General features: G+C 42.2%; 1 protein-coding gene and 2 long non-coding RNA genes across 3 annotated transcripts; 2 read left to right on the forward strand and 1 right to left on the reverse strand.

Moving 5' to 3' along the window:
- Positions 1 to 4: 4 nt before the first annotated feature.
- Positions 5 to 21,312, reverse strand: CTNNBIP1 (catenin beta interacting protein 1). The gene is made up of 3 exons (XM_081016342.1): positions 21,197 to 21,312; positions 19,657 to 19,747; positions 5 to 1,896 (listed from the first exon to the last, which is right to left on the reverse strand). The coding sequence occupies exons 1-3, from the start codon at positions 21,290 to 21,292 to the stop codon at positions 1,838 to 1,840; spliced, it is 246 nt and encodes an 81-aa protein (XP_080872468.1). The 5' UTR covers positions 21,293 to 21,312; the 3' UTR covers positions 5 to 1,837.
- LOC308482861 lies at positions 5,197 to 8,451 on the forward strand. Its single transcript, XR_013989470.1, has 2 exons — positions 5,197 to 6,511; positions 6,662 to 8,451. It is a non-coding gene; the product is annotated as an uncharacterized lncRNA (long non-coding RNA).
- Positions 9,548 to 10,040, forward strand: LOC308482813. The gene is made up of 2 exons (XR_013989416.1): positions 9,548 to 9,705; positions 9,811 to 10,040. It is a non-coding gene; the product is annotated as an uncharacterized lncRNA (long non-coding RNA).
- Positions 21,313 to 24,713: the final 3,401 nt, after the last annotated feature.

The following is a 24,713-nucleotide window of genomic DNA, read 5'->3' on the forward strand; positions in this document are numbered from 1 at the left end:
CGGCAAGGGTGAACTGCATTTATTGCTGGTTTTATTTGAACAGGTGTCATCGTCAGCCCCAAGAAACTGAGGCTTTTCACATTGGGAACTTTTATGAAGTTGCAAATCAAAACTCAAGTATCATTTCCAGAGAGGGAACACCTGCTCTTTGCAGGTAGACCAATTAATTTGGGATCGCCTTTATTCCTCTTTTCTGTATATTATCTCTTATCATATGCTATTATTCTTGGTATCTCTTCCTCCTCCTCTCTTCTCTCTCTCTCTCTCTCTCACACACACAGATAGCAATAGCACCTGGACCCTCATAGCCAAGGGCACTTGGAAACTCTAGTTTGCCGCAGCCAGGCTCTCAAGCTGGTTCCTCTAGATAATGATCTCTCCTGCAAAGACAGTGAAACCACAAGTTTCCCCTTCAATGTTTCCCCACCCCCTCAAATACTTCATCAGTATCATCTCACCTAGGTGCCTTCTTGGAAGTACTGTGAAAATTCATGGCACGGGGGGAGAGTCCTAGATATAGGCAGAAAACAACTCCTAGAACTTCAGGGTTTTAACATGCATTAATGTCATTGTCTCCGTTTTTCAACAAACAGGTTGTATCACCTGAAGCCACTTGGATATTTTCAGTGGATATGCTCTGCCTCCAAAGAGATCAACAGGCACACAAAACCAAGCCCAATTGGAGGAACTCGTCAATTTCATCTCACTAAGTCAGTGCAGGCATTAGGCCAAAGTTACACAATTCAGGCTCTTACCGCACTGCCACATGTGAAGCAGCCAACAGGTTAAAGATCAAACTGTGCAGACTGCTTAGAATAATTGGTTCGCACTCCTTCCCAGTTTGACACTTTGCAACTCACAGATATTTGGGAATACAGAATTCCTCCTTAGTACTGACAGGCCTTCTGCAAGGTGCAAATGGAGTTGCCCAAATTTGCAGCAGAGGCTCATTTTCACAACTCTAAACCAACTGTCAGGGCTTCCAACCACCTCCTTCCTGCATGGGCAGAACTGAGAAAACCAAACATGCTTTCAAGCAACAATTTCTTGAGGAGAACTGAAGAACAGAGGAGACCAGCGTGAAAGAGTCAGCTGCACATAGACTCTGCAGCCAACAGGAAGTCAACAGTTAAGCCTTTTTTTCCTTAAAAAAAAAAAAAAAAGGCAAGCAAGCATGTGTAATAAATATGGCAAAACATTTCCCCCTCCCACCTTGACAATAAATGTGAAGCAATAACTAAATACGTTAATTCCCTCTACCCTTCTTCCCTCCCCCTACAAATTTTAGCAAGGAAAACACTGATGTCAGCAAAACACCTGAAAGCCACTCATTTTGCAAACAGCAGCAACAGTCCATTTCCAGTCTCACACAGCCACGCCCCTCTCCAAAAACACACACAAGCATGACCTAAATAAGCACCAGAGCTTGAAGGCTTTTAGAAGTAGGATGTCAGCAATAATTCTTAAAAATACAAAATTAAAAATTAAGGGGAGTGTTTCCACTGGTCAAGTTTCCTTCCTTTAGCTAGCCAATCAGAGTCAGCTTTTTTGTTTTTGGGGAGCCAATCATGAAAGCATTCCTAGAGTTGTCCTTGATTTAAACTGCCTTGCTGACCCACCAACAGGGCATACAGAACAGACGGCTGTGAAATGCATTCAGAAGGTCAGGTAACAGGAAAACTGAATTCAATGGGTTGGGGAAGGCTACCACGGGACAAGACAAAAAAAAAAAATCAGGGGAGGGCAAAGGAACTCATGATTGTCCGGCCATCTTCCTTGATTTCCTAGAGCTTATTTGCCCTGCTCCAGCTCTGAATTGCTCCGACAGCCCTTCAAGCTACTGCCGTCTGTCTTCAGTCTCCGATCTGGAAAATGCCATCACCCCATCCTCAGCACCTGTAGAGGAAAGGCAAAAAATGGGATGTTATTGGACAGGTAGGTTTTATTTGCTTAGACAAAGAGTAAGACATGCTAGCCAGTTTCCTGCATTGTGAGGAGATCTATTTCCCTAAAGCTAGGAGGGGCTGTGGGGAAAGAGAAATATGCCCATTATTAGGGCAGATAATTACTATTCTTTATCACTGTTTGTCTGCAGGCTTTGAGGAGCTTTTAAATTATTGGCTACAAGGTTTTGAGAGAAAGAGAGTGTTAAATGCAAGTTATAACACCTTATTTTCACCTTGTGTTCAGAGGAATCAATGTTGTTCCCAAACACTGATTATAATTAAAACCTACAGTGCATTCTGAGAGCGAGCTAAAGTGCTTCTTTTTAAAGATGACTGAAAGTGTTAAATGACTCAGAAATCCAAAAGAACATAGCAAAGATGACAGATCAGAGACCTGGCATGCACAAGCCAGCAGTGCTGTGCGTGGGTTGTACAAGTGATCCTCCCATTCCTCCCTAATTCGAACCCCCCCTTGTATCATATGCAGACAGATGTTGATCCTTTTGTCCCACTGGCTAGAAAATTCACTACTTGCTCTGTTGAGTGATGCTGAATATGAGACAAAGGACTACAGGGCAAGGTTAAATAGTGCTAGCTATTTTCCTCAAATCATCCATATATACTACTTATAAATTACTGGGTATCCTAGCTTTGCTGGAGGTGTTGTGGTGTACAAGATTAGTGTTGTTAAACTGCAAAGACCTGGGTCTGAATCTCCACTTAGCATTGAAAATAACTGGTTAAGCGTGGGATGACAGGCACATTTTCTCAGCCCAACCTACCTCACAGGGTTGTTGTGAGGATAAAAGAGGGAGACCATGCTATGTATCCTAACCTCAAACTCCCAGGGAGCTAGTACATAAACGTAAATATAATAATAATAATAATAGCAGCAGCATTTTAATTACAGGGAAGCAACTTGTCTCAGTCCACTTCACCACACCTGCTGTTACACAAGGTCCTTGCTGTCTTGGTAAAGCTCCCTTATTCCTATCTTCCAGTGGCCTGTGACTGGAAGTTCCTAGTTCTTTTTCTTTTATAGCAAGACGTTTATGAAGTAATATGGGAATGGAATGCTTTACTGCTTCCAGAAACCACACAAATAGGAAAGTCCCTGGATGAGTGCAATCCCCGAGTCTTCAAGTGGTAACTTGCTGCAGTCTGTGTGCAACCAGCCTGTCCTGTTAGGAAGATGAGAAGATCAAAATCTGGGGGAAGCACAAACAGCCTTCTCCCCACTTAGGAAGACAATACAGGCAAGCTGGCTTTCCAAATGGCTACATCAACCCTAACAAGCCACTATGCCATAAAACAGGTAACTTGCACCCACTTGATGACCTATTGTGAACTATTTGCTCAGTAGTTCGCAGACAAAATTGCTTGGATCCTTTCTGATTTGGATGCTATAGTTGATACAGGTCTAGTGGATGTAACTTTGGCCTCTGCTTGTCCAGCAGAAATTGATACTTTTCCATTTGTACAGCCTGAGGATGTGGACAGGATCCTTGGAAATGTGAGAGCTACATGTGTGCTAGATCATTGCACAAGGGCTGGCAAGGGGGTGCCCCTCTGGTCAATGCATCCTTACAACAAGGCAGGATTCCAGTGAGCCTAAGGGAGGCAGTTATAAGACCTCTGTTGAAAAAGCCCTCCTTGAATCCCACTGTACTGGAAAATTATTGGTCAGTCTCCAATTTCCCATTTTGGAGCAAGGTACTAGAGTGTGTGGTCGCATCTCAGCTCAGGGGTTTCTGGAGGAGACTGATTACCTAGATCCATTTCAATCTGGTTTCAGGCCTGGTTATAGGACACAGACGGCTTTGGTTGCCTTGGTAGATTACCTATGCCAGGAACAGGGCAAGGGGAGTGTGTCCTGTTGGCTCTGCTGGACCTCTTGATGGTTTTCAATACTACTGGCCATGTTATCCTTCTGGACTGTCTTGCTGGGATGGGACTTTGAGGCACTGTTGCACTGTTGCTGTTCCATCCTGGAGGAGCGAACCCAAAGGTGGCGCTGGGGGACTCCTGCTTGATGCCTTGGTCATTGGCCTACAGGGTCCCTCAGGGTTCTGTTCTGTTCTGTCCCCCATGCTATTTAACATTTACATGAGAGGTTGTCCAGAGTTTCAGGGCTTGGTGTCACCAGTATGCTGATGACACCTAAATCAAAGGAAACTGTCTTGGTTCTAAGTCAGCGTCTATCATCAGTAATGGACTGGATAAGAGTGAACAAATTGAAACTCAATCCAGACAAGACAGAGGCGATCTTGGTCAGTCGGAAGGGAGAACAGGGAATAAGGAATCAGCCTGTGCTGGATGGAGTCAAACTCCCCCTGAAAACCCAGGTTCGCAGTTTAGACGTACATCTAGACTCAGTACTGAGCATGGGTGCCCAGGTTTCTTCAGCGGCCAGGAGTGCACTTGCAGAGTTAAATTTAGTGCACCAGCTGTGCCCATTCCATGAGGTATTTGATTTGGCCACAGTGACACATCTGGTAGTTAGGCCACTTTTGTGCACTGCTGGGAATGCAGTGCAGGATGGCCAAGATCTACAACAGAACTTTCCACCCCCAGGACCCACCTAAGAGGGCTAAAAACTATCGACATGACTAGTTACAAAATGGGATGCAGGGCTGAAGTCAGTCACAAAACGGCAGCAGGTGGAGGCAGAGTCTGACGTTATCAGTCGGCTATTACCACAATCATTTCCCCTCTTTGGAAACAGTTAAATTATTTGGCACAGCAGGTTCCATAGTTCAGCCTTCTTAAAAGCTAAGGAAAACATTGAATTTGGTCATATTGTGACTCAGACTCTCAATTTTGGCAGAAATTGCTGTTTCAGAGGCTCTAGGGGAGAAGAGGACCTCAAAATATTTTTACTTAATTTCGGGTCATTTCTCCTTTCACACTTGTACCCTATTTCAACTGCAAACTGATAGTTCCTTTATCTCTCTTCCTGCTCTTACATTCACTTCCTCCTCTAATAGCTTCCCTCTTATTATTCTATTCCTCTTGATTCCCAGTTTTTATATTATACTATAGTTATTGCTTATTATTATTAAAAGATTGATCTCTCTCTTTCTAATTCAATTCAATGCCACAACCAGTTCTTTCCTTTACAGAATGGAGGAGCGGCTTCCTGGCTTCTCCTTTCCCTCTCTCTTGGTCTGCCCACCGACCAACCCTTCCTTCCTTCCTTCCTTCCTTCCTTCCTTCCTTCCTTCCCTCCCTCCCCATCCCCTCTCTTCTATTACCCTGTCCTCTCCTTCGTTCCCTTCTAACTTGGTATGATACAGCCTCACTCTCTATCTCCTGCTCCCCTGCATGCATGTATACCATGTGTGAAGGGAGCGGCTGACATTGGTTAGGGGACAGGCAACTGCACTGAGGCCCACTAGTAATCCCTAGCCCAGCAGGCTGAGAAATGGTGCTCTAGGACACATGGGGTGGGAGGAGAAAGATGATCCATCTAGTTAGCCTTGAGCCCCTCTTTAAAGCAGGCTTCTGGACAGCAAGGTGGTCTTATGGGGAATGTCTGTGCCATGTTTAATTTGCTGCAGAACTTCTGGCCTCCCAAGGCTGACACAGAGGAAGCTGCTGGTACTTTCATCTGCAGATCCTCTAGCAGCAATGATCAGAATCAAATTAAGAAGCGGCATGCTTTCCAAGAGTCCCCACCCACATGGCTGCGGATGTTTAGCTAAGCCTTCAATTGATCTTTAGTTTTAAAAATGATCTTTGCCATTCAAGTGCAACTGATAACACAAAAGCATTTTCCCCCCTTGGCCCCACACAAACTAATTAGGCCTGCATGAACGGATTATTTCCTTTAATAAGGCTTTCTTTGAAGCCTCTTGGTTAAAAGGATTAGATAGCAGAGAGAGCAATTCCAAATGCAACACATCAACAGACTCAAGTTTTTTCTTCCTCCTGAAAGACACTCAAGGAAGCCACTTTGCAGTTTTTGCTGATGGAAGATTAATTTAAGTTACTATCTTTTGGCAACTTAGTTCAAAGCAATGCATTGCCCCTGGGCAGAGATCAATAGTAAGGAGATGGTTATGACAACCATTTTATGTCTTGCAAAGTTGCTTTAGTTATGAGTAGAGAAAGCACAGACCCACCACCCACAGGCTCATTTTGGTCAGAACAGAGTACTCTTGGATTTAGAAAGGAAGCACGGCTGCTAAGTGTCATGGACTGGTTGGATGCAAAGGAATGGTGGGAGCCAGCAGAGGAACCACCAAGAGAAGAAGGCTCAGAGCCTGGAGATTGGTGGTGGGACGATGATGAGTGGTCACAGGGAAAAGCAGGGAAAGATTGGGAGGTGGTGGTGTCGGAACACATCATCTGCGAAAATGTGTTCCTCTGACCGGAAGTCTGAGATCCGTGTTTATAATGTTTATTATATATTACAATTTACTAACTGTTAGTAGCACAAAAGGGAAAACCTGAACACCACACAAACGCGAGGGGAATTAGTGATCCTATAAAAAAGAAACTCACAGATTCACAAATCCCCTAGGGAAAGTAAAATCCTCAGTGGCACTTGGTTTCAACACCAAGTGACAGCACCAGGTTCAAATAAAGGACAAGGAGGTAGCAGTCATTTTTGGCAAAGGAATAACCTTTAAAATTCACTCAATTCTGAAATACAATAATGGTAGATATGTTTTTATTAATGGGACAATGAATGGATCTGTGTATGCACCAAGTCTGAAGCAACTTCATTTTATTCAAAAGGTATGACATACCCTCCAACATTTCTCCAATGAAAATAGGGATGTCCCATTGCATAGTGATAATTTTACTATTTATACCCCACACATCTTATTGGGTTGCCCCAGCACTCTGAGCAGCTTCCAACATATATAGAAACATAATAAAACATTAAACATTTGAAAAAAAACCTTCCCTATACAGGATTGCCTTCAGGCGGCTCGGAGGCTGGATAACTCCATACCCTCCAATATTTCTCCAATGAAAATAGGGACATCCTACCATACCCTCCAACATTCATCCATTGAAAATAGGGAAATCCTATGGAAAAGTAGGACATTCCAGGATCAAATAAGAAACTGGCACAGCTTCTCTGAATCAGGGACATCCCTGGAAAATAGGGACACTTTGAGGGTCTGGCATTATGTAAATTCAATAAACTTGCTAAAGGGAGAAGCCATACTAGGGGGTGACGTCTCTCTAAAAGACTTGAGCAAGGGCGCCACCTGGAGGAACTTTTTAAAAGATAAAGACCTCAATTTTTTCTTTTTACATCTGTTTGCCAAAAGTCTAGAGTTTTTACTTCCATATTCATAAAAGTGTTGTTTCACTTATAAGAGGTTGACTAGTGTGTTATTAATTTCTAGTCTATATCTTGCCTCTTTTGTTCAATTACTCTGAGAAGATGTTTTGAACCAGAACTTTTATATTTAGTTAGTAGATCAGTAATTTCCATTTCTAGTTTGGTTATTGTTGTAGAGGTTTAATATATGATCTTTCTTTGAGACATATACCTCTTGTCACTGCTTTCATAGCCTCCCCCAAGGCTGGTAGAATTGGTGCTGTTATTGTTGTATTCCTTAAAATAGAATTGTAGGGTTTCTGCTATCCTTTATCTAGATAGTTGATTAGTCTCTAAAATAGGGTTAAATGGATTTGGATGTCATTGCTCAGTCCTATGGTCACTCCTACTGGAGCATGGTCAGTAATCTTGATGTTACCAATATTCATTGATTCTGTGAAGGGAAATAACTGTGGAGTGAGCAGTTAAAAGTCTATAATCCAGATTGAGAACCATGTTGGCTTGAATGAAATGTAAAACTGAATTCTTTTGTATTTTCTTTGCAACTTGTATCATATAAGTTCCATTTTGCAAGAGTTATAGCAATTTGTATGCATCTTATTTTTCTCTCGCCTCCATCTTTTAAGTGGAGGAGGAATAAGGATCTGGAAGAAACCACTGTCTGGACAAACATTACTGAAGCTTTAGTAAGCTAAGGAGCTTAGTGTGTTGAGATAAATTAAGTGCAAAGTCTTTAAAAAGAGCTTTAAGAAAAATAAAGTCAGTAAAGTAATCTTTCAAGCATTCTGCAAAACACCTGTTAGTGAAAACATCTCAATCATGTGAAGGACTATTAAATTCTCATTTTTACAGGATGAGGTACAAATCTCAAACACACAAAATTACACTGAAAGATCAGTGTCCTAGTTCCAAATTAAACTAGAGAGCTTGGAGCCCAAGTTATTTTCCTGGAAGTCACTGGGTGGAATTAAATGTAGCACAGTTATAAATGTTTCATCTGCACAAGCTTTTCAGTTTACTGGATGCAATGATCTCCCTCCCTCTCACTGCTTGGGGTTATCCCCACCCCCACCCATTTGAAGTGGGAGGGAGTGCAGAGTGGGAGGAGAGGAATCCCCATTCACAAACACAAGGGGCTTATTAGGTGAATCCCACTCATTAGTCAAACTGCAGTGGATAGATCCAGCAAAGACAACAAACAAACAAACCAAACCAAACCAAAACAAAACAAACTCCACTGAAGTTAAAAAGGCATGCTAAAAAGTCGAAAATTGAAGATTCAAAGTAAGACCAGTTTCTGTTTGTGGTTTAACTATTGTGGCAGACCTTCTATATTCATTTACTTCTTTGCCCTCCTTACACAAATCCCAAGGATAATAATGTAAGCCATTCTGAACTTCTTAGAAGACTATGAAGTATGAAAATGCAACAAGAGCTACACTCTCTGTCTACAGAACCTTGCATCAATTCATTACCTTGAGGCTCATAACCGATCCTCTGCTGCTATTCTATCCTTTGTCAAAATTTATGGACTAGAGAACACTAGTATTGGAAAAACATCCATACCTGTTTGCTTTTTGGGTGTGTTTGAAAAGAAAATTATTAATATGATGAATTCCAAAGAGGTAGCTGCAGAATCTGTCTTAAAAGCAGATATTTACTGTGTTCAAGTGTTGCTTTCAAGTGTTGCAGGCTACTCCAATTGTATGGTGGGTGATCTGTCTCTCTCTCTCTCAGACACACACACACACACACACACAGATATACATAAAGATTTGGAAACAATGAGATCAGAAGTCCATGAAAGGCAAGGGGCAGTAGAAAGTGGGTCCCATTTTCCTGCAGAGTCCAAATATATACTAACAAAGTGGAGCTGTCCACTTTCAGCTATCTTTCTTGCTATGCTGACTTATCACAGACAGCTGCTTATTGGGAGTAGATCAGTCTGATTTTATTGCTTTGGCTCCAGTCCACAAAGGGGCTCAAAGGTGACAGAGGATTCTCTGTTCTTGTTAGAAATATGATGCTGCTGGGTTCATAAGAGCAGCCCTGCTGAATCAGATCAAAGGCCCCTAGTAGCTCCTTCGTAGGAAGAGCTAAGACTGAGAGAGATGCTATGCAGGTTCTACTAGAATCTCATCCTTTTGGGGAAAGGGGGGAAATCAACCAAAAAGAGCAAGGCAGAACAAGGCAGGAGATCCAAGCGGCAGGCTTCTTCTTCTAATGTGCATTACTTTTAAACCCAGAGGTGCCTTTGGTGTGGAAATTCCATGGAAGCAGGGTTTCCTAGCAACAACAAGATAACAGATGACATCATGGCCCACAAAGTAGATGAGCAGAGTTATCTAACAGACAGCAGATGCTTCTTCCTCCCCCATCCCAATCCCAATCCCCACTCTCTTCCAAAACCCCATTTTTTAAAAAAGAAGAGGAAAGAAAATTTCTAGTGGATCTTATGTAAGCACAGGAGACTTATTTCAAGATAATCCTCCCAGCCTTCCAAAAGCCCCACTGCCAATTCCAGCAGCCCAAATCAGTTTTCTTTTCTTTGCCCTATTACAGATTACAGTGGCCAGAGCAGAAGAGTTTACAAAGCAACACCCCAAGAAATCTCCAGCTGCACCGAAGACCGGAAGATTTCTACAGTTAGATTATATATAGCCAAATTACACAAAGAAGCTAGAGGAAGATGCAGAAATGAATGGCATCTATTTAATTTCTTAAGTACCATCATTCACTGCAGAACCCAAATCATCTGGAATAAAATCTTAGGTGAAGATGAAATAATTAAAGGTTGTAGTCTGTCTTGGTCCTACTCAGGGTAGACCTATTTATATAACCCTTTGAGGCCCAGTAACTTCAACTGGTCTATCCTAGATATTGAAAGCAAACCTTTTAGAAAAAGATAGTAAAGGTAATCGAGTTTTGTAAGTAGTCAATACCCAGTTAAACCTAATTCACTGGGCTACAAGAATTTCTTTTCGGGAGACAAACTGTGCAAATGAGGTTTAAGCAGTAGATTCAACCTAAACTGTTCCACTGGGCTGCAGGTGGGCAGCTCTGCCATACAGTGAGAAATATGTAAGGGAGAAAGTTTCTAGTTTAGTCTTCAACTCAACATGCCAGTTTTCTGTGAGAAGAGAAATTTTCCAGCATAGAAGATGGTCCCTTAATGGGAGTCACAAAAGGCAGTGTGAAGCAACGCAGTTCAGAAACAAGTTTATTGCCTCATCCCATTTTCTGAAAGTGGACCAGATTTGCTAACCTTTTTTGGGCCAGAAGTGGCAATTTGAGTTGAGGTTGCCTATTAATTGAAAACCTGTGCTTAGTAAGCAGCTTGTGTGGCTGATTATATGTTTGTTTGTTTCATGTGTGAGTCGCTGGACATGGAGCAGACTCAGGTGACTTACAACCAAATTTAAAAACTTTGTGAATTCCATCAAACACCTAAGTGGAAAGGAAAATCTTTACCTGGCACATGAACTATGTCAGTGTCAGTGCCAGGAAAGTTTATGTTTCACTTGTGAGAGCATTTCACTACTGGTGGTGGTGTCACAACAGAAAAGGTCCTCTCCTTTACTGGCACCCTCTAAGCCTCTCTCAAATAGGACACACAAGAAGGGTTTCAGATGATGCTTGTGAGGTCTGGTATATTCTTGAAGAAGTAAAGAAGCAAAGCCCAAGATCAGAATGGAGGTGGTGGGGCACTGTTGCTATTTGTCCCAGATAAGCAGCAAATGACAATGCTGAAAATAACCAGTCTGTAGAAATAAATGCTGACTGGGTTGCTGGAGATTGAGAATTCAGTCCAACATTTCATATAGCAGTTGAGGAATCTACACCAGTTACTACACCAACAACTCACAGGAGGAGTGAACCTAAGATCACTCCCAAGCTGAAGTGAAGGCTTCAGTTGCAGCTTGTTCAAACAAAGCTGTTGGCGCAGAGCCTAAGATAGCTGGCTCCTTCACTGATGAGAGTATCAACTCACCCCTAGCCAAGCTTATAAATAGGCAACTGCCTGTGGAGACTAAGAAATTGCTTCCAGGTGATCAGGTGGAACAGTTGTTTACTTTTAGGGCACAAATGACTGCCAATGATACATGGGAGCAGGTGGGCTACTATTTATTTTTTTACAGACCTATTTGCAAAGTTGTTCTTGGCAAAATCACCTGGACTTGTGCTTAACCAGACTGTTCTACATTCATGTGTGTGCATGCACAGATATTTTAACTCTTTATCTTGCATTAAGCTGCCCTAAGTCTATACAGGAAAAAATATTTAAAGCCATTGTGTAGTCCAGCATAATTCTTAACATGAAAAATAGCTTGCACAAGGCAGTGGAAGAGCCTGTTGCCACAGGACAATTGCTGTGAATCTGAACTGGTGAACCATGAATATTATTTCCCAGGCAGCAGGACCTGAAGCTGTGTCTGCAGTTACAGTTCCGAGCAGAATTTACTTCCTCTCTCCCTCCTGCCAAACCGAACTTTGATTTTTATAGTGGCCTCAGGTTTCATTACAGACCCTGTCTGGTTCTCCAGCAATACAATGGCACCTTCTAGCTATGGTGCATTCATCTGCTTTTCGCGTATTTTATTTCCAAAGGGAATATGGTTGCCCCCCAAAAGGCAAAGGAAACTAGTGTGATAAATTCACCACTTGATCAGCAAGAGTAGCAAACTGCTTGCAGGCCACAACAATTATTATTAATAAATGGTGCCAAAAGAGAAACAGAGGAACTTTGCCATGGCTAGGAGGTAAACAAACATCAGAAAGTAAGGGCACAGGTCCATAGCTCAGACAGGTAACCTTTACAATGAATATGGTTTTGGAAAGGAAAACACATCACAGCCTGGAAAACAAGCAGAGTATTTGCCAAATGCCTGGGAATCAGAGCTGAATCTATATGAACATTATTGCTGACACTTCCAGTAGCATGAAAAGGAACTAGAAAAAAATTCTGCACACATGCTCATTGGCCAATTGCTATTCAACCTGCCCGCTTACAAAGGTCTCTGGTATCTACTCTCATATTGTCTTCAACTTTTTCAAACCCAGGAACCACCTTCAGCTCAAACATGCATCTAGGGACCAGTTTCTTATATTTTCCTTACTTTGTGGTGCATGATGGTAGTGCTACCAGTATGTTCAAATGATATGCAAACATCTTTCTACTATTCAAGGTTAAGAACCGAGTTCAAGTGGCGCACAAAAAAACAAAATAGCAAACCTTAAACCTGTTTAATTCTGCAGCTGCATGCCCAAACGATGCTTTCCAAACTACCTCCAAGAGGCATGTCCTCCTAGGGTGACAACCCAGTCCAAAGGGTGGGATACAAATAAAAAAATATTATCATTATCATTATTATTCAAATAATTAGCTGCTTGGCAGGAAAAGGGTGATTCTGTCTCAGTGCAGAAGTCTTTTCCTTCTTTTTTTTTATTATTAAAGATTTATTAGTTTAAAAAATACGTGCATCGTCTCTTTTTCAAGTTGTGTTTTCTACGGATCAGTTTCATTTGTTGTGAGACATAAGTGTTGCATGCAGTATTAGGTTGGAAAGAAAAGGGGGGAGAGGGGTATGGTGAGTGGGGTGGGGTGGTAATGCTTCTATCCTTCTATGTGTGGGGTTTTGTGTCAGCGTCACTTGGATGAGTTCTCTAACTATTCGCTTGTTATATTTCCTTGGTGATGAGAGAGGTTGGGGGTGGCCTAGGGTGTGGTTGGCTGTAGTGAGATTTGTTTATGTGTGTGAGTGTGAGTGTGAGTGTGTGAGGGGGTGGATTTTTGGATCAGGCTAGCCATATTGATTTGTATGCTGTTGGTGGATTCTTGTTGTATTGTTGGGGTATGTATATGATAAAGGGGAACCATACTGGGGTGACACAGCTTCCACTCTGGAAATATTTTCATATTTTCTTGCCATTTATCTCTTTTTAAAAAGAAATTGAATAGCCCTGAAGGTTTGGAAACTGGTTAATAGCGATGAACAACAGAGAAAGCTGCAGGCGCTCACTAGATGCTGCATTCACTAGTGGAAATGTCTGTTGTTCAGCATGAACACAGACTTTGTGAACAGACAAAACCAAGTAGGAAGCCAGTTGTGAAGATTCCCATTAGATGATTCATCTTAGCAAGTCCCAGTTTACACAGGTCTCTTTGAGCTGCTCAATTCCATGGCAGATTAGACTCCAAAATTATGCCCAAAAGCTATGTTGAGTGACTCACACCAACTGTGTCTGGGCTAGAAAAAGGCAGATGTGACAAATAATGGAATCACAATAATAGGTGGGAGGGGAGCAATTTTATAATGCGGTCTGGCTTCCTGTAAAGATGATCTGACGTTAGGAATTAGGGTGTTTTCTATAGCATGATTTATGTGGTTGAAACTCCCTTATTACCGTACCTTTCACACCATAACACTCAGTTTTTTCCCCCTAAAAGGTAAAGGAAAATGTGTCTGCGCGCTTTGGAGCGAATGCAGGCAGGAGGAGCCGCTCTTGCTGGCTGTTCGGCAGCCTCTCTTCCTCCGCTTGGCTTGCTGAGAAGCCGGCAACAGCTGAGCAACAGCTGAGTGTTGGGAGACAGCCTCTCTTTCTCCTGTCTGCCTGCTCTATGGCTTTTTGGTGAGGTGGGCACACGGAAGCCGGCAAGAGCTGCGCGCAGCGTGTAAAGGCCAAGGTGAGGAAAGGGAGACAGCCTCTCTTTCTCAGTGTCTGCCTGCTCTATGGCTCTCCCTTACACAAATGTAAGCGGTTCTTACTCTGCTTTCTTTACAAGGAGCTGGAAGGAGGGACAAAGAGGGCATCCCCTTCCGTCCCTCCCTCAGCACCTCACCGGTAAATTCAAACAAAGCGGCTTACAAGGCTCGTGTCCCTGAGTCTCCTCCTCCTCTTTTTGCTCCGGTTCGAGGCAAGGCAGCTGCACAAATGTGAGTTCCCTCTCTCTCTTCCTTCCCTCCCTTCCTCCCTCTTCCAACTTCAAAAAATATTGGGGGGACAGCCAGGTAAGCCCCACTCACATACCACAATGGGGGGTGGGGGATGACTCCCTCAAATATTTAATGGGGGGGGGGTGAAGGCACCTAGGCCCATAGGAGTTGGCTGCTTTGCCTAGGACAGATGTGAGCTCTCCATCTCTCTTCCCTCCCTCCCTCCCTCCCTCCCTCTTCCAACTTCAATAAAATATTGGGGGGGGGGCAGGTACAGGTAAGCCCCATCTCACAGACTGCAATGATCTCAAGACAAAGCATGGGGGGAGGATGACTCCCTCAAATATTTAATGGGGGGGTGAAGGCACCTAGGCCTATAGGAGTTGGCTGCTTTGCCTAGGACAAGTGTGAGCTCCCCCCCTCCTCTTCCTTCATCACTGTATTGGAGATACCATACATTACTGACAGTTCCTTCATTCACGTGGTTACAAAGCACGGATCCACATGGATCCTCAGGATTTTTGCACTGGGTCACCCCAAATTCACCATCAGATCACATAGCATGTCCATGGCTACAGCTTGCACCAAAAAAAATCACGCACCCACTGTTCCCTGGGGCCGCAGTGGTGCAAAAACGTGGTTACAAAGCACAGATCCACATAGATCCTCAGGATTTTTGCATTGGGCTACCCCAAACTCACCGTCAGATCACATGTCTGTGGCCACAGCATGAACCACAAAAATCATACATCCACTGTTTCGTTTAGAATATTTTTTTTCTTGTTTTCCTCCTCTAAAAACTATGTGCGTGTTATGGTTGGGAGCGTGTTATAGAGCGAAAAATATGGTAAATTTATCTCTACCGCTTTAGAACCAAGGCTACAAATCTGCCTTTTGAAAACGACCCTTTATTTATTTATTTTCCTCCAAGGAGATCAGGACTCTCCCATCTCAAAGCCACCCTGCGATTAGAAGAGAGCAAACGTCTCCTAGTCACTCAGTAGGTCTCATGGAAGAACAAAAATTAGACCAAGCATTTCCCTGGTCCAACACTTTACTGTTGCCCTTCAAATGTTGCTGGACTACAGTTCCCATCATCCCTGATCTCTGGCTGCACTGGCTAGGGCTGATGGGAGTTGGAGTACCACAACATTTGGAGGGCCACAGATTGATGTAGTGTACTAACCCATACCGGCTCTCTAACCAGAGGTGTTGCAATTCTGTAGGCAGCTGCTGGGAACATTTTCGGTACAGTGATACCTTAGGTTACATACGCTTCAGGTTACAGACTCCACTAACCCAGAAATAGTGCTTCAGGTTAAGAACTTTGCTTCGGGATGAGAACAGAAATCAGGCTCCGGCGGCGCAGCAGCAGCAGGAGGCCCCATTAGCTAAAGTGGTGCTTCAGGTTAAGAACAGTTTTAGGTTAAGTATGGACCTCCGGAACGAATTAAGTACTTAACCTGAGGTACCACTGTAACAGCTTCAAATCAGTGCATCTTTGTTTCTCTGGCATGTATCTACAACATTTTGGGAATGAGTGGTGAAAACACAAAACGTATGTTTATTTATTTTTATAAAAGTATTCATACCCTGCCTTCTCAGAATGTATCTGGACAGCGTTCAGCAACATAAACAGACACACCATTAAAGAGAGTGCAGAACAATCATTAACATGACTGGTTACTCAAGAAAATGTCAAACAACTGCATAGGCCTGACAGCATGTTGCTAAAAGCAAAGCCTTCCTCCATAGCCTTCAAAGTATCCTTTTCCTTTGTTCATGTGCAAAAAAAGAAGATCCTAACTGTGTGCTAGCAGGAAGGAACACACAAAACAATGAAAGGCATCCCAGCAAAACCAAGTATTACAACCCTGAATCCAAATCTTATCTGATCCCCGTCTACTTTCAAACCTCAGGCAACTTTCTTCCCCTAAAACAGTACTCTACAACCTTGGGTCCACCATTGCTGTAGGATTACATCACCCATCATGCCTGATCACTGGCTAAGCTGGCTGGGGATGATGGGGAGTCACAGTCCAACACCAAGTGAGGACTTGGTGTTGAAGAATATTGCACAAAATTCACAGTGCAGGCTGAGTGGCTCCCCTAGCCTAGTCCATCAGCCTATCTGCACAGAGTATATTTGCATCTCAGCTCTGTGCTCCCCAAGGGAACTGGCTCTCTCCAAGAACCAACAAGGCAGGGCGGCAGAGTCACCAAGGTTGATACTCCCACTTTAACGACCACACAGATTCTGCTTTCCAGTCTCATTATGCAAATAACCAACAGTACAACCTAATTGCAACCTCTTCATTTTAAAAAGCAAAAAACCCCAGATGCATCCAACTGTATTTGCACAGAGCGTTTCAAGAGTGTAACGCCTTTCAGTTTATCTGACAAGTAGCAGCTTAGCACAAACCCTCAAGAGCTGCTGCTTTTGCTCCTTCTTTAATAGGCGGGGAACTAATGCAGAATAGATCAAAACAGATGACTGAGAAAGAAGGCGGCCAACATTCCCTCAGGCATGTACTTACAGATTAAGGCCTCCATTCTTCAGATCTTTCATACCTCTGAGCCCCTGCCGAAGAACAAACCTTGGGAGTTCGGTTTCAAAATATCCCTTGGTGTCAAAGACTCCAAGAGGAACAGCTTGCGTTTTGAGAAGTACTGTGCTAATTACCTTCCAGTGAATTCTTAACATCACTTTCAATGTGGCACTTCCAGATTGCAAGGTAGGGAATTCTAGAGCTTTCCAGCTTTCACCCATGTTTCTATGACAGCCATGCAGCTTATTCCCACTCTGAACTCCTCCACAGAACTTAAAGCATCTCCAAATCCTTTCTGCCAACATACTTTGCAAATGTCTAAATCACACTGAAATGGGAGCGCACCCCATCTGTTAAAGAATGAAGACTGAATAGCATAACCGACGTTAGATCATCTAACGTGGCTATTCTGCACATAAGAGACCAATGTCTTTGGGTGAAGTGACAAAGTAACCCTACCTGAAAACAAGATTTGCCACTCAGCAACCAGTTACCATTTTCTAGGGTTGAGGTAGCCAAAGTGGTGCCCTCCAGGTGGTGCTGGACTACAACTCTCATCAGCTCAGCATGGCCAATGGTCAGAGATTATGGAGATTGTAGTCTAACAACACCCGGGGGGGGGGCACTAGGTTGGCTGCTCCAGCCTAGGGACTAGAAATTGAACCAGTCTTCAGCATACACCTCCCTGCTTTCTAGCTATGTCAACAAAGGCATAGCTGAGCAACTGCCACAGTGTTTGCCATTGCAGAGGCAGGGAGTTGGTCCAGATGAGAGCAGAATATGCAAAAGGCAGAATTTCTATTAAATGGAAAAAAGCAAAACCTTCATGTATGATCAAGCTATGAAAGTTTGTGTTTGCAAATTTAGAAATGTGGCTGGATTCAGGAGAATGTGGAACTCCACGGTCAGGATCTGAGGAACCATTAAATTAATACCCAGCCCCAAAGGGGATTTAGATGAATCTTTGATGCACATCAAAGGCTTTGCAAATCAGATTTTAAAATTTCCTTTGACACCTAGATGCAAGATATAGGGGTAGGGTGGTAGGAGGTAAATAGACACTATTTTCTAGGGGAAATGGGAATATTTTAAATTCAAGCATCTTACAGGTTCTGAAATTGGTTTTTATAGGAAGCTACTGCCATCTAGTGGAGAAGATCGCCATTCAGACAACCAATTTCAGTTTGGCTAATTAAGACACTGGAATATACTTGATGTTATTTAATTACCTCCATGGTTACCTCTTCTCCTGTCCACAGAATAAGAATGAGAAAAGCGGTGACTCCCTAAAGCAGAAGTTCTCAAGAGCAGTTCCTGTGAAGCTCTGCAGGTTTAAGATGCTCTTGGTTTAGAGCAGTGGAAGGGCTTCTGCAGCCCTCCAGATGCATTACCATCCCTGACCATGGACCATGCTGGCTGGGGCTGATAGGAGCTGGAGTTCAACATCTGGAGGCCTGCACTACATAAGCCAGTTCTCAGTATTCTATCACACTTTAGAATGACAAATTAAAATAATTATTCAACATGTCTGTATTTCAATTTAAAATTTCCACAGCAGTTTGCAATCACTAATAAACATACAAAATGGAGAACTGTGGTTTAATGTTAGTTCACAAACAGGGATCTTAGTTCATGTACAAACTGTTAAATTTAGTAAACTTTAGTAAAGTTTAAAGTTAGTAAACTGACATCAATTCTGTTTTGGACTTAATAGGGAACTTTGACCTAAGCAAGACTGGCATGCCAAGGAAGGGATGTAGCAAGCGTGTCCCAACGTCCATATTCAGCTGCTAAACTATGGCTTGAAAAGCTGGGCAATGTATGACCAAACCAGGTTATATTTTTTGTACTTGCCAACTGAGTGGATGTTTCAGCTTGTTCTGTACAACCTTTGGGGGATCATAGATATCATACCAGCTGTGCATCCATTAACATTTCCACAAGCTACAGGACTCACATTGGCATCAAAATTAATACATTTCTACATTGGTCTCTTAATTTTGGTTTAATGCCTTAATGGGGAATCCTTGAGCCCCACCCTCAAGAGCTTTTGAGGAATAAAGCTCCAAGAACAAAATGATTTGTAACCTCCCTCCTTCTAACAGAAGGCATCAGAGTACTCCAAGGGTTACTCCCACTTTTGGAAACCAAAACAATTAATGTCACAATGTCAACAGGGAGCTGCTAATACCAAAGAGGGGTGATGTGGAGTCAGAATTAAGAATTCCTTTTGCGACTACAGATGCAGCTTAGCTCACGGCCAAGAAAATGATCAAAACCCAAGTTCCATCATACAGGAGCCTGGAACCTACTACTGTCCTTCAGTGAACTCCCCTGCTGATGGATCGAGCATTTGAAGCCCTTGTGGCTTATGCTGCTTTTTGTTCCACAAGCATCTCTAGGGTATTTAAAAAGAACTTCATCCATCATTAAAGCTGAATTTTCATCTTCTGCATCTTACATAGATCTTTGCTCCTTCCCCTTCCCACAAAAACAACAGCAGACAAATGTAATACAATCAAATAGAATCATGTTTGACAAATTTATGGGGGCACAAGACTTAGCTTTCTTTCTTGGCAAAAAATTATGTTAACTTTCTTGCTGATTTTGGATTTATTTTAGCACAGGGAGCACAAAGTTTTTCCCTTCCTGAGTCTTGATCTTTCAACATGGTAGCATCTATGCTTTGGAACTCCCTGCCTATGAGCATTAGACAGGCATCCTCACTGTATTATTTTAGATGCTAGATACAAAATGTTTTATTTCAACAAGTCTATCCAGATACTTACTTTTTTCCTAAGTAAAATAATATAAACAAACCTTTTCTGTAGCTTTAAAATAAATTTAAATGCATTTCCACAAAGACCACTTATACCAATAAATATTTGGAAAGCTTACATGTCTCCGTTTCCCCTGCTACTCACCCTGATCAATTGAATGCTGAGGAAGTTGGCTAAGTTGGCTATTCACTACCCCTGCATACGTTCTCAAGAACTCCTCTTCACTGGTGGTTAACTGTACAAGGACAAAGAAAAGCAAATCCACAAACAGAAACTCAGCAGTAGGGTCTGTGCTTATTTACTATTCAGAGTACAATTCATCACAGTTCAGTTCAGTTTTCCTTACTGTCACTTGTACCTGCTTCCAGTCACACAAGAAGGGGCCATAAAAACAACTTCCCCTTTTTGTGAAACCACACTAAATGGACACCACACTAAATGATCCCCATGAAATCAAAAATAATTTGGAGATAGCTACTGTTTTATTCATCTACACATGGCAATATAAAATGAAATTACTTTGCCCAATAATTTAAAAAAGGAGAGACAGAGAGAAAAGAAGAAAATCCAGGTGCTACAAAATATTATTTATGTATTCCTCTATTAAAATCATACATTCATTTTACATTTTACAATTTTAATTTTCAAAAAGGAGTAGGTAGAAAAATTGCAGAAACCTAGACGTAGTATCTGCAAAATAATTACTAGCATTTAGGCTATTAGTCATCATAGCTATTATCTTGGGATCACAAGTGAGAGAATGAAAATGCCCTCATTTTGTCCTTGTGGACTGCCTTTAGGCACCTGCTTGGCCACTGTGAGAACAGGATGCTGGACTAGATGGTCCTTCAGTCTGATCCAGTTGCAAGGCTTATCTTTTGTTCTTATGGGATAAAGGTTTGGGGGCAAAAATTTAGTATTACTGTATTCTTTTTAAGATGTAAAATCAAGCAGAAGCAATATTATCCTGTGCCACATTCAAAGTTATCTGCTCAAGAGAAACTGGAACCTTTAAGGAAAGCTATAGGTAAAAAAGGGAAAGGACCCCTGGATGATTAAGTCCAGTCAAACGTGACTATGGGGTGCGGCAATCATCTCGCTTTCAGGCTGAGGGAGCCGGCGTTTGTCCACAGACAGCTTTACAGGCCAGATGGCCAGCATGACTAAACCACTTCTGGTGCAATGGAACACCGTGACGGAAACCAGAGTGCATGGAAATGCCATTTACCTTCCACCACAGCGGTACCTATAGTATTTATCTGCTTGCACTGGTGTGCTTTCAAACTGCTAGGTTGGCAGGAGCTGGGATAGAGCAACAGGAGTTCACCCCATCATGGCGATTTGAACCACCAATCTTCTGATCGGCAAGTCCAAGTGGCTCAGTGGTTTAGACCATAGCGCCACCCGCGTCCCTAAGGAAAGCTATAGAAGAATGTAGGGAGGCTCTTAGTCACAAAAGTCCATGATTGTAACTAGCTACCCCTCTAAGTTGCCCTGTACAAGAAAGAATCAATTTGAGGTGAACAAGCAAGAAAAGTTTTGCAAACTGGAAAATGGCTCTCTCTCTTTAAACCCCTAGAGTGCCACAAACAACTAACATGGGCATGGTGTTCTAGAGGCTAGTACAAATTATGCTGAACTAGTAGCTTCTGTGAGGGTCTACAAGGCTGCCTACAATACTTACATTTGATCCCATCTTCCTAAGCATTAGCAGGACTCTGACTTTCTGCTGAATATACATCTCCTCCGGACTCTTCCCGGGGACACCCTCACGGTTCATTCCCCTCTTCCCAGTTCCTGAGACTTCTAAATATTAATCACCAACAAAAAAGATACAAGAATGGTTTACTATGTTAAGAATAATAGGCAAGGAAAAGGCTAAGTATTAACAGTTAAAACCAGCAATACCCTATCCATAGGAGCTGCCTAGTTAGCAGCAGTTCTTTCCTAAACCAGGGATGTGGAGCCTGTGTCCCTCAAGATACTGTGGGGCTTCAGTTTCCATCAGCCCTTGCCCACATAGCCAATGATCAGCAAGAATGGAAACTGTAGTCCAACAACACCTGGAGAACCACAGGTTCCCCAACCCTGTGGTACACCATTTAATTCAGCTACAAAATGTCATAACTATCATGCTGGATCTCCTGGGAGTGCTCAGCTGGGGCCACAATATAGTAAAGACTGACAAGTTCATTTTCCACAGGAAAATAAATGGTTTACAGCTGCCTTGAACAAAACGCTGTCAGGAGAACATGTTACAATGCTACAGTCCTGTGGGCACACCAACAGCATTTGACACAGAAGCAAGTGACCAGGTATTGAACTCACTCTTTAAAAAAAAGTTTTTATTTATACGTTTCAAATTTATACATTTCACTAATTTTACAATCATTCTAACATTTAAAGTTTGACTTCCTTCCCCCTCTTTCTGCGGTTCTTTAAATTTATTTTTTAATATCTTCTGCATATCCAAATTCATTTAATTTGATCATTTAATTATCTACTTTAAATATATACTCTTATGAAACTGCAGGTTATTACAATAATCCTGCCAATGTTTTTATCTGTTTGCAATTTATCTGTAAATATTCAATAAACCATTTCCATTCTTTTATAAAAAGTTTGTTATCTTGATTTCTTATTCTTCCGGTAAGTCACTCTTCCTTGGGAAGCATGAGGCAAACAGGCTCATTTGACAACAAGAAATCAAGCCTTTAGTATCATCGGCCCAGTCCTGTGAAACACTCTGCTAACAGAGATTCAGTGAGCACCTTCTGTGCAAACTTTTAAACACCTACTGAAAACTTTTGCAGGCCTATGCAGAAAATTAAGAGTACATCCCCCACAATGGTTCATTGAGGTTTGTTTTTTATTTCTTTTTTGCTTTTAACTTATTTTTAACTTTTTATTACAATGGACCCTCTGGATACAAAGTTAATTTGTCCTGGGGGTCCATACTTACCCCAAGAAGTCCGTATCCAAAGGCGTTGCTTCTGTGGAAGTATACACTTCCAGGTTTGCCGTGTTCATAACTCGAAATTATGTTACCCAAAGGTAACGCTACCCGAAGGTAACGTTACCCGAGGTACTACTGTATTTGGTTTTATGTTTTTATATTGTTGTAAGCTGCTGGGATATATCTTTATGAGACAGCAGAATATAAATATATTCACAAATAAACTTTTACAATGAATTAGCAGCAACATTCAGCCTGATTGCTAGCTTAATCACCAATATGAATGTCTCTTAGCTATATTAAGATACCACACACAGATGACAGTTTATCCATGCAGCCTTTCAATTCCTCCAAACTGCACAGAATGGATCGTAGTTTATAAGAAGAAAAAGAAGTTAAGAATAGACCAAGAGCTAACATTACCTGCTTGCCTAGTAATCTCAGGCTATGAGAACGTTTAATCAAAAACAGCCAAGGAAGGAGAAATCAAAGATGCAATCTGCGCTTAGGGAAAAGCATGCAGGGCTCCACCTACAAGAAACCATACAAGGAGAATGAAATGTAGTATCCATATTTGATTGGGTGCATTGTAATTTCTATATCATTTGTTTAAACAAAATAAAAAAGTGATACTATGTTCTGGCAATCTGCGCACAGTTTAACCAAAATCTCACTAGTTTCCTGTTTGGCAACTGCAGTGTACGTTGCTGCTCTTAGGCAATTCAATTTTATCTGAAATAAGTCATAATCTTTCAAGAGGACCCAGCTGTCCTTTTAAAGGGCAATAAATGCCCATTAAAAGCAAGATCAGGATATTAGGGAGCAGGCTCTAACAAATTCATCTACTGTGACTCTAGACCTATCAACAGATAAGCATGGGAAGTTCTCCAAAGGCTTCAAAATTAGCCAGATCTTGAAGGAAGCATTCCTCCTCAGAGATGGAGCAAGTTATAGCAAGATGGCACATGTCACTGCACCTTCCTGGCACCATCACGTATTATAATCTTAACTCCTTTGAGGCCAACACACCGTTTCTCATGTGACCTCAGGAACCAGTCTGTTGACTATATGACAGAAGATCTCACTTTGCCCAGCAATGGCCCATGAATTTAGGTGGTTGCTCCACAAATGTGGAACTCTAAATTGGAGACCTGACAAAGCCCAAGAACTTTTTAAGGGTCCTGCAATGCCTCTTAATTTAGCCTGTCAGCAAACCTATGGTGGGAATGGCCAGGTGAAGGAATGTTAGTATAATGTGTTCTACAGCCATGATATATCCCAACAGACTATAGGCGGAGTTATGGAACAAGCCAGACACTCTGGAAATTAAAAGGAAGGTGCTTCTTTCCACCAACAGGTGAAACACATAAATAGCTTTTTAAAAAGGAAAAAATGAGCATTTTGTGCTTCATTTTCCAGCAGGTGGCACCACTTACCAGGATCAAGAAACACCAGCCCCATCCCTCAGACAAATTTTGCACAATTCAGAAGGTAACCTTAAGCCAGGGGTGAAGTATTTGTGGCCCTCCATGTGTTGCTGGACTACAACCCACGTAATCTTTGACCTTTGACTATGCTGCCTAGAGCTGCATACAGTAACATCTGGAGGCTGCAGTTTCCCACCCCTGCATTAAGGTGAACAGTACCCTTCCTTTCACTTCATTCCTAAGGTGGAAGGAATTAAAATAAGAGTAGACTAGAAGTGGGAAAAGGAAAAGGAAACAGAAAAAAAAATTATATACAGTTATGATTATTCAGTTCCGGCTGTGGCTGAATGGCATTTATCTCTGAACTGCCAACGTGGCAATCCAATAAGGATGATAGTATAAACCTTGTGCCTCAAAATATACTAGAAAAATGAATTAATGAATCAGACAAAAACTTGACAACATAATTACAAGTTCCTGAATGTTAAAGTCACTGTGGTTTAGATTGGGGTAGTCAACCTTTTTATACCTACCACCCACTAATGCATCTTTCTTGATGGTAAAATTTCCTTACCGCCCACCAGTGCTCAATGTAAGGAGGATTCAGCTTGTGCCGTAGAACCCCCTAGCGCCCACCCAGAATCCTGAAACGCCCACTAGTGGGCAGTAGGGACCAGGTTGACAACCCCTGATTTAGATAAAAGACAAACCTTTACTGCTATAGGGGCATTGAAGCAAGGCATGATTGCTACCATCCAGCAAAACAGCCAAAGATAGGCAAAAAGATCACGTGCAGGGAAGCTAATCATGCTAATCCT

Source organism: Podarcis pityusensis, assembly GCF_964106645.2.
Source record: "Podarcis pityusensis genome assembly, chromosome: 8".
NCBI classification, from domain to species: Eukaryota; Metazoa; Chordata; class Lepidosauria; order Squamata; family Lacertidae; genus Podarcis; species Podarcis pityusensis.

Coding starts and splice junctions, on each gene's coding strand:
- CTNNBIP1 (XM_081016342.1), bottom strand. CDS start 21,292: ATGAACCGTGAGGGTGTCCCCGGGAAGAGTCCGGAGGAGATGTATATT. Junction 19,748..21,196: donor TTAGGAAGATGGGATCAAAT/GTAAGTATTGTA, acceptor GTCCTTGTACAG/TTAACCACCAGTGAAGAGGA. Junction 1,897..19,656: donor TCAGCATTCAATTGATCAGG/GTGAGTAGCAGG, acceptor TTTCCTCTACAG/GTGCTGAGGATGGGGTGATG.